Source organism: Camellia sinensis, chromosome 6 (genome assembly GCF_055761805.1).
Source record: "Camellia sinensis isolate YWXY chromosome 6, ASM5576180v1, whole genome shotgun sequence".
In the NCBI taxonomy this organism is placed as follows: domain Eukaryota; kingdom Viridiplantae; phylum Streptophyta; class Magnoliopsida; order Ericales; family Theaceae; genus Camellia; species Camellia sinensis.
The window spans coordinates 56694102-56705225 of NC_138966.1; the positions used below are offsets into that span (position 1 = coordinate 56694102).

General features: G+C 35.6%; 1 protein-coding gene across 6 annotated transcripts; it reads right to left on the reverse strand.

Moving 5' to 3' along the window:
- Positions 1–3540: 3540 nt before the first annotated feature.
- On the reverse strand, positions 3541–10906 carry LOC145792655 (protein MEI2-like 2). Of its 6 annotated transcripts, XM_082873832.1 has the most exons (10): positions 10549–10906; positions 10434–10464; positions 9460–9562; positions 8947–9107; positions 8763–8848; positions 7939–8004; positions 5357–5448; positions 5114–5206; positions 4223–4274; positions 3541–3816 (listed from the first exon to the last, which is right to left on the reverse strand). In XM_082873832.1, the coding sequence occupies exons 6-10, from the start codon at positions 7959–7961 to the stop codon at positions 3801–3803; spliced, it is 276 nt and encodes a 91-aa protein (XP_082729958.1). In that variant the 5' UTR covers positions 7962–8004; positions 8763–8848; positions 8947–9107; positions 9460–9562; positions 10434–10464; positions 10549–10906; the 3' UTR covers positions 3541–3800. The 6 variants fall into 6 exon arrangements, 5 of the variants coding, with proteins under 5 accessions (XP_082729958.1, XP_082729957.1, XP_082729960.1 ...); XM_082873831.1 differs by having other exon boundaries at positions 8763–9079; XR_014332351.1 differs by lacking the exon at positions 5114–5206 and having other exon boundaries at positions 8763–9107.
- Positions 10907–11124: the final 218 nt, after the last annotated feature.

An 11124-nucleotide genomic window follows, 5' to 3' on the forward strand; every position in this document is an offset into this window, starting at 1 on the left:
ATTGTTGTTGCTTCATTTTAGTATTGTTAGTTGGAACCTCTCCAACTCTTTGCTTTTGATTTGTACTTGCATATGATTGGATTTGTTTTTCTGTTCCAATCTGTAGACACCGCATTTTTTATTAGCCTTAAGACTCGGGCGCTCTCCAAAAGCTCACGATGATGAAAGCAAGAATGCACCATTTCAGCTCAACTTTAAACCTCAAATGAAGAAGAATATCCACCCTTTTTAGCTAAAAGAGTTTTCTAAACCTTTAAAACCATTTTCAAAAATGATTTTCAAGAGGCTAACGACAACTTCTCAAATATGCCATTGAATTTGTTCTTCGTATTTTCAAAATCTTGATCTATTTTTAAGAAGGCAAGTATAAAAACTAGAATAAATGAGCAGGTGGGAAAACCCTTTGAAAATTGACTTGGCCAAACCATTTTTGCCCGATTGGACTCTTTTGTAAATGTAATTGTACGGTTGGAAAAAATTGGCCGGCAAACAATCAGTTTCTAGATGGTGGTCCCCTAGCATTTTGGAATATGCCATATGTGTCCGCTTGATATTTTTGACATTTTGGCATATTCTAAAACATTTTTTGCCTATAAAAAGACCTCCTTGTAGAGAGGGAAAAGGTTGGCACATTTGAGACGTGACTCTAACATCAAGAGCAATTCTCTCTCTCTCTCTCTCTCTCTCTCTCTCTCTCTCTCTCACATATCTATATATACATCCTTTACTCTTCTTCATCTCGTGGATTGGAAGCAAGAAGTAAGGCATTCCCATTGAAGGCTTGAGGAAGCTTGGAAGAGAGTGTATATGTCACAACCCAGACCTACCCATAAAAGTTTAGGTCATGACCGGCTTGGACTTAGGCCTCAAAACAAAATTTTCAAAAAAAATAAAATATTTTATTCATTTACGAGGCCTAAAACGGAAGCAATTAAATATTGGAACATCCATTGAGCAGTGCATATATGCCAGGATCATTACACATCCTTTCGTAGATAGAGAAGGCCACATGCACAGTTCATAGAAATACAAGTCCAAGCTATGTGTATATACAAAGAGTTAATAACCCAAAAATTACATAATCACACAATGTTTAACAAAAGCAACCAAGGACTTAACAAAAATGTGGTATTAAAGGGACTCCTTAAGAGGCAAAAGACTCCAACTTTGGGGCCTAACAAAACAGTCCACAAAAGACGGCTGAAGCTAACCTAGGGCTGGCCTCCAAGCTGACCAACTACAAAACATATATAAATACAGAGTGAGCAAGGCTCAGTGAGTAATAATAATGCAAGGAGACATATAATGGACATGTGTCTTGAAGAATATTGATATAACATATGTATAACGTATTCACAATCACATTCAAGAACAGCCTTGGGCCCACATAAGACGGAATGGCCTTGGGCCCAACATAATACAGACCGGCCTTGGGCCCACTTTAATAACAAAACGGCCCCAAGCCCAATATAATAATAGAACGGCCTCAGGCCCAACCTAATATTAGAACGGCCTCAGGCCCAACATAATAGCAGAACGGCCTCAGACCCATATAATATGTCATTACTGTCAAATGCTCAATCATTAATCAAAACACAAAGATATATAATTTGCAACATTCAATATATCGTTACATTACTACTCACAGTGATTCGGTCGTGCGATGGTCCCTTCCGACGAGTGACCTACACATCACACACATAAATCGATAAGCAATGTATTCTTATCTTAGCTTTGTGACTTTCATCGTTCTTCCGTTTCGTTCACTTTTTATTCAGTTCTAAGCATTTCAGAGGGATTAAATCTACACATTAACAGATTCAGAGGGTCGAAAAGAGTAATAGAAAATAACAGAATTTTTCCCCAATTCTCGCATGTGCGAAAGACCCTTACCGCACGTGTGGAAAGGTGCGCCACACGTGCAGCTGCACGTGCTATTATTTCAGAATGCTCAGCTCTGCCTGCCCTGTTTTCCGCACGTGCGGCTATAAGCCCCGCACTTGCGGTCGTGCCTCTCGCATGTGCAGCCATGAGCCTCGCACGTGCTATTATGCGCCCTATTTGTTTGCTAAGGCACAATTCAAGCAATTCTACCTCAAAATCATGACATATGAACACAACAAATATGAAACTCAAGTTTAAAGAGATCCCAACTTCCTTTTATTTGATATATTAAACCCTAATCTCTATATTTCCTTCATTTCTTCATCTTTTCATATATATACATAGATACATGTGCTCAATTCATGCAAGGAGGTAAAATTATATAGAAATTTCTCATACTCCAACTCAAATCAAACTCAAAATAAAGGAATCAACTCTTAAGTCAAGCAAATGTAGAGATTACATGTTTAGTTCCATGAGATGTGTTCAAACATGACATAACTCAAAGCCCTAACTTTTATGAATGTAAAAGCTTCATCTTAAGGCTTGATTCTACCCAATTGAAGAGGTATTACAAGTATTTGAGTGAATTAACACTTACCTTGAGCCAATTCTTGAGTTACCGTTTCAATTCCTTCAATCTCCAACTCCTATGTTGATTCTCTTTTTCTCCTCTCTCTTTTCTTTTCTTTCCTTCTCTAGAACTCTTCCTAAGAGATATTTTTATCTTTTTTGTTGAGTCTAAATCTTCTAAGTCCCTTATAAGGCTCTCATATACCCCTTATCTACTAGGGCTTAGCTTGTTTGAGTTAAAAGTGAGCTTAAATAAGAATTTAGCCAAATAAAGCCAATTAATTCATTACGAATCAAATTTTTAGAAAACTTCATATTATATCCTAAAAATCATGATAATCATAACTATAAAGTCAATTTCCGGTTATCGCGCCTCTAAGGCCTTCAATTTTCAATCCAACTGTTGTCATTTCAACAAATTTTCTCATAATCGACAGATACAAAGTGATAAACACGTAGTTCACACATTAAAACATGGAATTTCATATTAAACAAATAAACACACATATAACCACACAGATAATGAGGAATTAAAGCATATAAGAGGGTCGGGTTATTACACTTCTTTCCCTTTTAAGAAGTTTGGTCCCTCAAACTTGTTTTACCTCAAGGTGGAAATGATTCTGGATACCGTTATTTCATTTCCTCTTCTCTTTCCCAAGTGGCTTCTTTCACTGCTGGAAATGAGGGTTTAAGCGGCGTTTAAAAAACGCCGCTATAGGTCTAAAAAACGCCATAAAATCCTTTCGTGACGTTTAGCACCAAACGCCGAAGATGCGGCCGTCGCTATAACTTTGTGGCGCTTCAAAAACGTCGCTATATGACTATAGGCGGCGTTTTCTAAAAACGCCGCTAAAAGTTCTACTAATAGTTCCGTGACGTCACCATGCTATTTAGCGACGTTTTTAAAACGCCGTCGTATCTCTTTTTAAAAAATCCTTTAGCTACGTTTTTAGAAACGCCGTGACAGCCTTTTTTATTTTTATTTTTAAATTGTGCTAATTTTATGTGATTGAACCAAAAAATACTTATAAATAAAACTAAAAAATAGCACTAGTATGAAATAATAATTCCCATTCAAAATGCAACATTAATTCACTTTTCCATTCAATTTAATATCTAATCACCATTAAGCACAAAATAACATATCCAAAAATCATGTTTTAGCAAAGACATTAGTAGAGAAAAGTGTTGAGCTATAATGATGGATCCAACTATACAAGAGATGGCAAATTACTACCAAGAAAATTATCCCCAACTCAAAAATATATTCCTGCTTATAACATAAATTTCAAGCTTGGATGAGTTAAATTCAAATTGATGAGAGAGTTCATTGTTAATCTTCACTGGTCTACACGCCTGCATCAGAACATATACTGAAATCAGATTTACCAAAACAAAACAATAACAAGGTTATCTTATTTAAATGCTTCAATCCTTTATTAAATAGCCAATGCTGTAAAATAACTAGCATGTCCCTGCCATTGAGTATATTCAAGTGGCTAGATCCCCATCAGCCACAATTTAATTTATTTGTCCCTCAATAAAAGTGGCATGTGCATGATTGAGTGTCTAGTCCACTATTTGTACTGAGACTTCAGAAGAAAGGGCATGAAATAAGAAGTTGAGTTTGAAACTCAAGAAAACCAGTACGATATTCTAAATTTACATAAATAATAAATTCATCTTTTGGTCATTTAAACTTCACTAATCTAATTTCATTTAATAGAGAACATGAGAAAGAAAAAAATAAGTTTGCCCTTACCAGCACCCCACCCAGTCTCGATGCCAATGGTTTCTTGATAATTCCCAATGAACTGCAAGAAATGCACTTAAGTGAGCAAAATACCATATATAGCTCAATATAATTACAACTATGTTGTTGAGAAATTAAACCATATATTGCTTATAATGTAGGACTTTGGCAAGCTAAGAGACCAAGACACATAAGCAGCTGATAATGCAAAGACAATCAATGAAGTATGTAATATGAAAAATCTTTCATTATTGGCAGAATCTTACATTAATGTCTCATATCCATCACATGCCTCACCAACTCATCTACTTTATGCCATTTGATTGGTGAGCAGCAAGAATTCTTCCATGGACCAGTATAATAGTTAGTCCTAATGGGGAGGCTCTGGACCACTTTGCAATCTGCATATTGAAGCATCAAAGTGATCACAGAGCTTGTGCAATCTGCACTCAGAAATAGAGTGATCACAGGCTCTGGACCAGTACTTCACATCTCTCTTTTCTACATGTTATCTATTCTTTTATTTGTTGAATTGACTCACTATTAAACATTAAGCAAACATCATGTCTTAATAGATCTAAAACCTAAACTCTAAACCAAACAGAGTCAGCAGTACTATAAACCTAACCGCATAGGATAACAACTCACGTCCAATACCGTGATCCTTCTCCGCCTATGTTTCTCTCTATATCGCTCTCTCTCCCAACTGTGAACTTCCCCTGCTCTCTCTCTCTCTCTCTGTCTCTCACAAATGTAGTATATACATGTGCTATCAAATACCACCTATAATGACATATACCACCTTTATTGGGCCTAGCTTCTCTCTGATTCTTAATTGGCTTAGAAAGGTACTGTTGGGTATATTGGATCAATTTTTGGACTATGTTTGATAATTATTACCAATTGTAGGGCTCATAGAACTGAAACCAGGGGAATGGCTAAGAGTTTGCAGAGGATTATGCTCTATAGGGCTGCCAAACTGAGGCCAGCTACCTGCCAGGAATGTGGGTAGCAACTCAGTTTTTAAGTCAAAAAGCAGATAAATAAACTAGAAAAAGGATCAAGAAATTATAACTCAAACGAGAAGACACTAACACTCTCACAAACTGAAAAATAAGGGAAATTAATCCCAGAAGGCATTACCTGGAGGGGAGTTGGTTATTGATGAACTCAATTGATGCCTGAAACTTCGAGATTCATCTTGTTCAAGGTCTTGGTTCAGATGCAACATAAGGCTAAAGGTAAAATATGTAACAAGGCAACATTTGTATCAGTTAAACTATTTGACAGACAGACAGAGATCCACTTAACAGATTCTACAAATCAAACACAAAAATGGCTCAAGTTTGACAATAAATAACAAAAAGTAAAACAAAACATGAGGTTTGGCAGGGAACAACACAGATACACATAATTAATACTTCTATGACTATAGGGGATTTCTAAAAGGCATATGTATATAGAGAGCCAATGGTAGAGTAATTAAAAACCGGGAAAGCATGGAAGATGGGGCATTAAATTTTGTTATTCAGTCATTAAATGGATCTCATCAACTGAGCACGATGCAAACATATAACAGTAGCAAATAACTTCGCCACTAATATCATGTTATCTGGAGCTTTGGGAGAAATATTAAATCATAAAAGAAGATGAAACATCTCCTAATACAAGCATTAGAATTTGTTAGTCAAAGTAAGAAAGTTATTATCATAGACAACTCAACAACAATTTCCAGCCCTGTACTGAATGAGCTGAAATACTTTTTACTTTAACCAAACATTATCCTTTGAGTCAGCCCCTCATTATCTAGAACCCTGCAACCCTCCCACTTTATCGTTGGTCTTTTCTAACATAATCAACCCATCTAATCAGGCACATAAGAATGGAGAAGGGAAGGGGAAGGAGAAGGGAAAAAGAGAGACATAGAGCTCAATCACTGTTTTATAGTGCAAGTACACATCCGAAGTATATAAGCCAAAAGGGTGGCAGACATGGGTGGGTTTTGACCTGATGGTGTTGGGAACCTCATTAACCAAATTCTGCACTAGGATTGGCCTACATATTTCATACTGGTAATACAAGAAGTTTGCACTGCCTACTCTTTTAGCCTCGAAATTCGCTTGGTCACTGTTTAACCTGTACTTGGGCATATAATGTTTTTAAGCCAAACATGATCTTGCTTTGGGGTGTAACCTGGACAAATTGAACCCGAGCAACCCGAAAACTGGGCAACATTTTTTTGATTTCGGCCCGTGCTTGAGCTGAATTTGTTCAGCCCAAATTAAATTCGGTTCAATCCTGAATTGGGTTGTCGAGACAAACTGAACCCAAATTCCTCACATATATGTCGGTGCGTGTAATTCTTTGACTTGACTTTCCCACTCTAAACCTTTTTCATTCTGCTATTTCATTTTATACTCCATTCTCTTTAAAGAGGTTGACCCACTGCAACTTTTTCCTCCTCTCAACTGACCCACCATCTTCATAACCTCTACCTCTCTCTCTCTCCCTCTAGAAACACCATCACATTTACAGACAAACATCTCTACAAGTTGCCTGAGACAATCTACAACTTTTTAGAGTTTTCCACAAAGAGAAGCCAACTAAGTTGTCTACATTACTTGTTTCAAGCTTTCTTTGAGTCCACAATTCTCTTCCACTATTCTAAAGATTCACTTTTGACTTGGAAGTTGTAAATCAAGATCATATCCTACTTTGTTACTTGTAAGTGCAAAAACAACTTGATCAGAGTCTTCAATCTACTACAGAAATCTTTAAAAAAACCAAGCTAAATTTCTTTCTTCCGTGATGCATCTAACTGCATCCAAGATCTCTAATTTACTTGTCTCTCTAATAACCATAAGATATCATATTCTCGCCATCTTCTTCCTTACAGAGATTTCTAATGCATGCTTCCTGCCCATTATCTTCGTTCACTTCTTTCTGATCAGAGTGCAATGCATATTTAAATAAACGGCAGCAATCCCCGCCACATAGAAAGAAAAGCAATGTTACAGTGAAAGAGCTCTCATAGCCAAAAGTGTTCCTCATTAGAACCACAGAAGTACTTCCCAAATAAATAAATAATAATTAAATACCTGTCCCATTTTTATTCCTTGACTAAAATGAACAAATTCATTCACTGTCCCATTTTTTTCTAAAATCAAGTGCAAGAGATTAATTCATAAAATACTTGAAATTATTGTGTTTTAATAGTTCAAAATTTATCATCAAATTACAACATCAACATATTGAGCACACATCAGCATCATGAAAAGTTCAAAAAACTATTGCATTCAGCAGCACTGTCACGTATGTTTGACTGCTCAAGCAGGTGTTGGTTACCAACTCATGTTGTTCAATACTAAAACAATTTAACGGGAAAGAAACTAACTTTCATTTAGTGTTGTTGTTTCACTGAATGTTCAGAATCGTATGTAATAAAAACAAAAGCATACAGTAGGGAGAGAATCACCTATTGTTTGAACTTTCCACTGTGAATTTATTGGCCACTAAATTACTACATATTACACCCCAGCAAATCACAATGTCAGTTTCAGTTTCAAGGGTACAAGTCAATGTAGAAACTTTCAGTTTCAGTTTGTTGATAATTGTTATAGACCAAAGAAGGAATGAACTTCAAAACTTACAAAAGAAGTTTGTTGATAACACCCATTTACATGTGTTTAAATTAAGCTATGAATGGTTATATAAGAAATACTTACATATTCAGGAGAGATGTACTCATTTGGGCAGGAAGGGTACTGGCTAATTTGTTATTCCCAAGAAACCTGAGCATAAAGAAATTAATTCAAGGAATAAAGAGTACACCATAATCACCAAATTTCATCTCAACCCAATTTCTACAAAAGGCATAATCAATTGCATTAAATTGTAACATGGTAAGAAATTCAATTTTTTTGTTTTTGTTTTTTTTTTTTTTTTTTTTGGTTGAGGAAAATAGAACTAAATGACCAAACTATCAACATAAGAGTGAAATTACAATAACTACAAAGGTAATTTGCCTTTAAAATTAATGGCCAAACATAGCACTCAAATACTACAATTAAGCTTTTCATATCAGGGCAAGAGACTGATAGCCAGATTTATGTAACATATAAAATTCATTCAGTGAACTTGCAAACTTCACTCCTTTTTGGCACAACTTCCCTATCAGTGGACATGTTTTAAATTCTTACACACCTGAGATTCACATGTAATCCACTAATTATGAGGTATTAGTTCCCTTGTCAACAGTAATTTCCACATAGCACAATGTCCTAATTGGATAAGAAAAATAGATGGATTATCCTTTAAATTACCAGCTCATAGCAATACCATATAGCAAACTAAAAACATAAACAATTCTTGATATAAGATATGCCTTTGTATGAATGAAAAACCAACACATTTGAGCAATAGGCACTTTGTTCAAACACTAGATGGTTTTATTTATCCAAAACCCAACAAAGGGGTTCGGTGAGAAAAAGAAATCCAATTGGGAAGTAAAGACTTCAAATTGGGAAGTAAATAAATAAAAATGAAATACCTTCGTATTGAACCACTCTAGCTGGCATTCCGAGACAAGTGTCGTCACTATCCTCCCGTCTCATTGTAATCTTAATCTGATACCATCTACAATGCACATAAAATTAAAAAATCAGAAAGAAATGATCAAATAGAAAGAGAAATGGATATAATAGAAGAAGAAGAAGTAATAGAAGCATACATACCCTTGTTGGAAGAGGTTGAGATTATGAAAGCGATGAATGAAGATGACAATCTCATAACCAGCCTCAAGTAATTGCTTCCATCATATCCACCAACAACATAGAGTATGCCATTAATTTCTTCTTAATTTCTTAGCTACAACAGAGAGCATACCCTTTGCATTCTGATCCCAGACTCACATCACAAAAATTAATAGCTTAAAAGCTAATCTACACATGAATGACCACACTCAAATATGTTCAAAAACTCTTAGGAAGCTGTACCCTCCTCAATAATGTTCTCATAAGAGAGAGAATGCCAAACATTATCTTGACAATTATCAATAAGACTGTAACAGGGATTTTCTGCACACCCTGGGATCAAAATGTAACAGGGAATTTCTGCTTAATTTTTGTTTAATCTCCTATTTATCAGTCAAAGTTCTTACAAAAAAAAAAAAACTTTCAAAAGCATATAGAAATAAAAATTAAATTCACATAAAAGAGAAAGATTCAATAGAAGTTATGAAGACAAACCTCATCTTGACAATAATCAATAATCTTTTTGATCCTCAAGACCTCCCCAAAAATCTGACTATCTTCTTCAATATCACCAGTCAATGCCTCAGCTTCTCCATAACTGTAATAGGTTCGAAAATAACCTAGAAATCAGAATTTTTTCTCGGAGGAATCTATATGCTAATTTCGTTGGCCCCCATTTTTAGTGCTGAAATCATCAAGAAAGTAGTCATAATGAGGCTCATATTTCTTCCCAACTTCATAGTGGAGAACAAAAGCTGAAGGCTTTTTATGATTTCAAAAGCAGTAGGAAGAGAACAATACAGTTGTTCATTTAGAATCAGTAGACAGACATGAATACAAAAATAAAGATAAGAAATTTCAATTTGTAATTTCAAAAAAATTGTACGCAATTAAAGCAATTATAGTCCATTTCATTCCATGAAACACCAAACATAAGAAAAATTATGAAAATTAGATTCCAAAGTAGCAAAATCAAACAATACCAAACAATGTCATTGAAATCTCAAGTTCATTTTATTTGATACACCGGTCGAAATTGTAAAATGAAGATCTCTCTTTTATGACCAAACTTGTGGAACAAAAGTAAAATATAAACAAATAGCATAACAGAGCCAGCAAATTAAATCAAATAATGAAAAACCCAAATCCACAGTAGTAAATTAAATCTAAATCAAGTTCCATCAATCAGAACAATAAGGCTTTTACCACAGCCAATTTTTCTTGACCTGGATTGAAATTGCAAGGAAAAGAACAAGATCAAACCGAACCCCTCTTTATAAGATGCAATCTGAGACTGAGAACACAAATCAAACCATACATACATATATATATATATATATATATACAGATAAGAAATGAAAGAAAAGAGGGATTTGAAGATGGAGTTTTGAATCACAAATCCAAGAACTCAAATGTTATACATGCAGCAAAATTCGAAAGAAATAGAGCGAGCGAGCGAGAGAGAGTACCGATTAAAGTTCAGAGTTCAGATCTGAGCTTCTGGAAGATGAGAAGAGAGAGTTTTAGAGAGAGAAAGTGTAGGTATATATATATATAGAGAGAGAGAGACACGGTGGAGCTCACCTTAGTGAAATCAAAATCGCAGGTGCAGATGATGGTGGCGCTGGAGCTTCGAAATCGAAATCGCTCTGAAATCACCGAATCTCTGAGTCCCTGCAAATAAGGATCAAGTAAGAATGCCTTCAAACATTGATTTCATAGATCTCTCTATTGATTTCATGGATCTAGAGAGAGAGAGAAACGGTGGATCTCGCTACCTCGAAATTTGGAAAAATGGAGCTTAGTAGATCTAAATCGAGAGAGAGAGAGAGAGAGAGAGAGAGAGAGAGAGAGAGCAGATGGTGATGGCGATGGAGCTTCGAAATCGCTCTGAAGCTTCGAAATCGCGGGTGCAGATGGAGCTTCGAGAGGATTGAGAGAGAGAGAGAGAGAGAGTTGTAGCATTCTGAGTTTCTCTCGCACGGAATCAAAATAAGGGTCTCAAAAAGAGCACGGAGGAAGCGCGTGTATCCACAGCATTTGGAGGCGTTTTTAAACGCCTTCATTTATAAAACGGTGTAGTTTTAATTAAAAAAATATGTGACGGTTATAAAACGTTGTTAAAAATTAAAAAAAGTAGCGCTTTAAAAAACGCCGTAA